Source organism: Austrofundulus limnaeus, unplaced genomic scaffold, assembly GCF_001266775.1.
Source record: "Austrofundulus limnaeus strain Quisiro unplaced genomic scaffold, Austrofundulus_limnaeus-1.0 Scaffold139, whole genome shotgun sequence".
Classification (NCBI taxonomy): domain Eukaryota; kingdom Metazoa; phylum Chordata; class Actinopteri; order Cyprinodontiformes; family Rivulidae; genus Austrofundulus; species Austrofundulus limnaeus.
The window spans coordinates 1234344-1238102 of NW_013952541.1; the positions used below are offsets into that span (position 1 = coordinate 1234344).

The 3759-nt window shown below is 37.8% G+C and overlaps 1 protein-coding gene and 1 long non-coding RNA gene across 2 annotated transcripts in view; one reads left to right on the forward strand and one right to left on the reverse strand.

Annotated features, from left to right (window-relative positions):
- LOC106522918 (uncharacterized) overlaps positions 1-3221 on the reverse strand; it is a 5912-nt gene extending 2691 nt beyond the window's left edge. The window contains exons 1-2 of the long non-coding RNA XR_001310835.1: positions 2470-3221; positions 1454-1545 (exon numbers count right to left, since the gene is read on the reverse strand). This is a non-coding gene — a long non-coding RNA (uncharacterized LOC106522918). The remainder of the gene's footprint in view (positions 1-1453; positions 1546-2469) is intronic.
- Positions 1-3759, forward strand: part of ranbp9 (RAN binding protein 9) — a 24543-nt gene that overhangs the window by 9672 nt on the left and 11112 nt on the right. The window contains exons 4-5 of the mRNA XM_014016161.1: positions 863-1030; positions 3228-3250. Of these exons, the coding sequence (XP_013871615.1) occupies positions 863-1030; positions 3228-3250 (191 nt within the window). The remainder of the gene's footprint in view (positions 1-862; positions 1031-3227; positions 3251-3759) is intronic.

Here is a 3759-nt window from a genome sequence, read left to right on the forward strand (position 1 = left end):
CCAATGATCATTTTACTGATATGTATAAAGACTGCAAAGGCTGAAAAATCTTGAAGTCTGTATGAAATTGGAGGTAGTTTGAGGACTAAATTTTTTTTATGCTTTTTAAGCTCAAAGGGGGGGGGGGGTCGTATTATACATGAGAACGTATTATACACGAATAAAGAGATCCAGTGCACTTGAGCTTTATAGGACAGCTAAATTAGCTGTTTTGTATTGCTGATGAAAGTTCAAAAACATATGCCTGGGATTGGAAAGAGTGATTTCTTCAGCTGATTTCAGTCTTGGAGCAAGACATGAAATCTGCAGGTTTGTTTAGTGGGCTGACAGCGAGGTGCTGTGGGTGGTGCTGTGGGTGGTGCTGAGGCCGTGTTCATGAAGAATCACGCTGCAGGAGGAACAACAAGGTTGAAACATTAAATGCAGACTTTTGGTTGCGTGAACGACTTGATGTCTTGTTTTATTCCTTCCTGTTTTCCAGTCAGAGGTTTTTTCATGAACATTTCTCTTGAGGAAATAATGCCAACTAGGACAGTCACTCCCAGTGCCAGCCATTTTGTTGTCAGTTATTTGTACTAGTCTAATTTAGTGTTTTACTTTTTTCAGACTTTCTTATGTTTGGACCTCTTGTGTTTTTTGGTTAGGGGGGATCAGTATTAGCCTAAACTGGAATTTACAGGCCAGGCTTTTGAAAGATCAGAGATCGGCTAGAAAACTGCAATCAGTGCACCCCTTATTTGCTTTAGTTTTGTAATCATGGGCTAAGAGTTTATTGTGCTTCTATACTTCAGGTGACCTTTTCAACRTCACATCACGCTCTGTGCTCATGTATGGACCCTTTTCACCTCTTTTTTTTTTTTAGGTTGGGACAAGCACTCTTACGGGTACCACGGAGACGACGGCCACTCCTTCTGCTCGTCTGGCACCGGGCAGCCCTACGGACCCACGTTTACAACAGGCGATGTGATTGGCTGCTGCGTGAACCTCATTAACAACACCTGCTTTTACACAAAAAACGGGCACAGCCTAGGTAAGGAGCGTTGAAAACTACGGTGGGATTCCTAATGTTTTTATCATGTGGTAGAACTTGTTCCCTGCAGTTGTTTGTTTTTATTTTGGTTTTTCTTGCGACATTTAAGTTGCTGACTGAAGCAGTCAGAACATTCTGAACCTGGCCATATTTCACGTGTTTACTTCCTGATAATAAATGATTCACTGGGTCAACAGTAAGGATGTAAGAAGTTAAATATAAAGGGATCCTGTTAAAAGCAACAAAAGCTATTTTTAGTTATTTGGATGATTTAACTCTAGAGGCTCTAACAAACTTGTAAAACCAGATTTGAGATTGGTGGGATTTGTCTTAACAGTAATGTGTGCGAAAGTGACTTTTGCAATGTGTACACTGTGTAAATACACTTGTTATGGTGTCATGTTGATGTCACAGTTTACTCACCAAGTCCTCCAACAGAAACTGGGACAGATATTGTTTTATGCTTTGTTTCCAGTGATGGAAGCTTCTTGTTTCTGGGTGGTTTAGTTACAATCCTGTAAATGAAATGTCAGGAACAGCTAATTATTTTATGATAATTTAAGATGATTGTTCTAAAAATAAATGAAGAAATATAGTATTTTAAAACACGTATAGAGAAAATAAATCCTCAAAATTTCCCCCTCCTGCTGTAGAAAAGTTACATCGTGTCGCGGGATCATTTCCTCCCTCCCGCTGCACGTCACGCAGAGCGAAGCTTTAACAACCGTAGTTTTTTTTACACCCAAGTTGTCGGAAAAAAAACTTGTTTTTTCTGTGTTGTTACCCACAGAGATCATAAAAGATGCGGACGTTCGTTCAGTCATAAACCCATCTAGCTAATGTAACAGTTCTGCTCTGAGAGCAGCAGAGCAGCAGTTGATAAGTTCAGCAGCAGAAGCTCATTGTATGGCAGGCAGATATTACATTTATTTGGCTTCACCACACTTACATTCCAATTATCTGAAATAGTTTTATGACAGGATTTTGTGCAGCTGAAACCCCTTAAAGTCCTGTCACACTAACATTTTAGGCAACATTGAATTTTTTTATGTATAAATGACTAATTGTACTTGAAGTACTGGTTATAGCATCCACTTTATTTTGATTTTGTTGAAAATTTAAGAAATGTTTTTGTTTGTTGTTGAAACCATTTTGCAATATATATATATAAAACATTTTGTACTTCTGTTATGTTCATTTGCACTACAGCAAAAGGTTGGGTTTGATTATGATCACAGTTTTCTGCTAAATAAATGCTCTAAAAATTATCTTTGCTTTTTATGATAATGTTCTGCCGTGGTAGACTGTATACCGTTACTGTGAAGGGATTCAGTTTATACCCTAATATGAATATGAGGTCATACCGCCCAGCTCTAATGTCAGGTATGATGAGGTAACATAATAAGCTTTTGGCTCTAAAAGAAAAATATTTTATTTACCATGGCAAAATTTCAAATCGATATCTATCCATCCAGTATCTGCTGCTTGTTCCAGGCAGCAGCTTCAGCAGCGAGTTTCATTCCACAGCCATCTTTTCCAGGACTCCCAAGGTGTTCCAGACCAGCTGAGAGGTATAATCTCTCCAGTGTGTCCCGAGTCTTCCCCGGGTTCTCCTCCCAGTAGGACATGCCTGGAAATCCTCCTTAGGGAGTAATCCAGGTGGCATCCTTAGCCTGAACCATCTCAGCTCGTTCCTCTGGATGTGGAGAAGCAGCAGCTCTGCTCTGAGTCTCAACTTCTCCCTCCTGTCTGTAAGGGAGAAAAAGCTGGAAAGTTTTATAAGCAAAGGATCAAAAGTTTATTTTGCTGTGAATTTTATTTACACAAATCCCTTTTATATCCTTCAATGGCATATCTCAGTAACAAAGAGATGAAATTAAACTGCAAGTCTTTATTTTATCAAACATTATTTTATAGTCAAACAGTTTTTATTTCTGTTCTCTCTTTTTTTTCTATTTTCATTCTGTGCAGTGTTTTTATAGTGTGYCCTCAGTGTTTTACTGCTAAATCTGACCATGTGAAGCAGACTCATCTTGATAAAGAAACCCATCTTGGCTCAGATAACTGATTGAATCAGGTTTCTGCAGAAAATGATGATAACCAGATTATTTCATCTTATGTAAACACAGACTGGCCTTGTGGACAGCTGGTTTCAGCAGTGGTCTGTCATAATGACACTGTCTTTGTTTCTCTGCAGGTATCGCCTTCACAGACTTGCCAGTAAGTACCCACTTTTGTTTGCCCTTGAGTTATCTTTAGTTTCCATTATTTATCTTCGCTGTGTGACACGAGGTTATTCAGAGAAATGTGTTTCATTTTGCACACAATGCCAACTGTGGTCAAAATGTTTACTTTCTGGAAAAAATGGGTTGAAATCATTTTTCAGGTGAACACAAAGACTTTCAGTTTTCAATTTTATATTTACATTTTAACTTGCAAGAATTAAACTGGATCAAGAGGAAAAAATGAATCCACACAGTACTAATACTTATTGTTCATCACTACTTCTACTGGATGAAAGGATCTGATTTGAAGGTGGTAGTTAAATTAGTTTAAAATGTAATTTACGATCCCCTGCGTTCTCTTCATTTGTTAGGAAATATCTTTGTAAAAACAAATGACACTTGTTTACTTTTAGGTACTTGGGTGTCAGTAAAAGGTAAAATATTTTAATATTTATATTTGCTGATAAAGATGAACTTACATTATGTTTATACCAAGGTTATAAT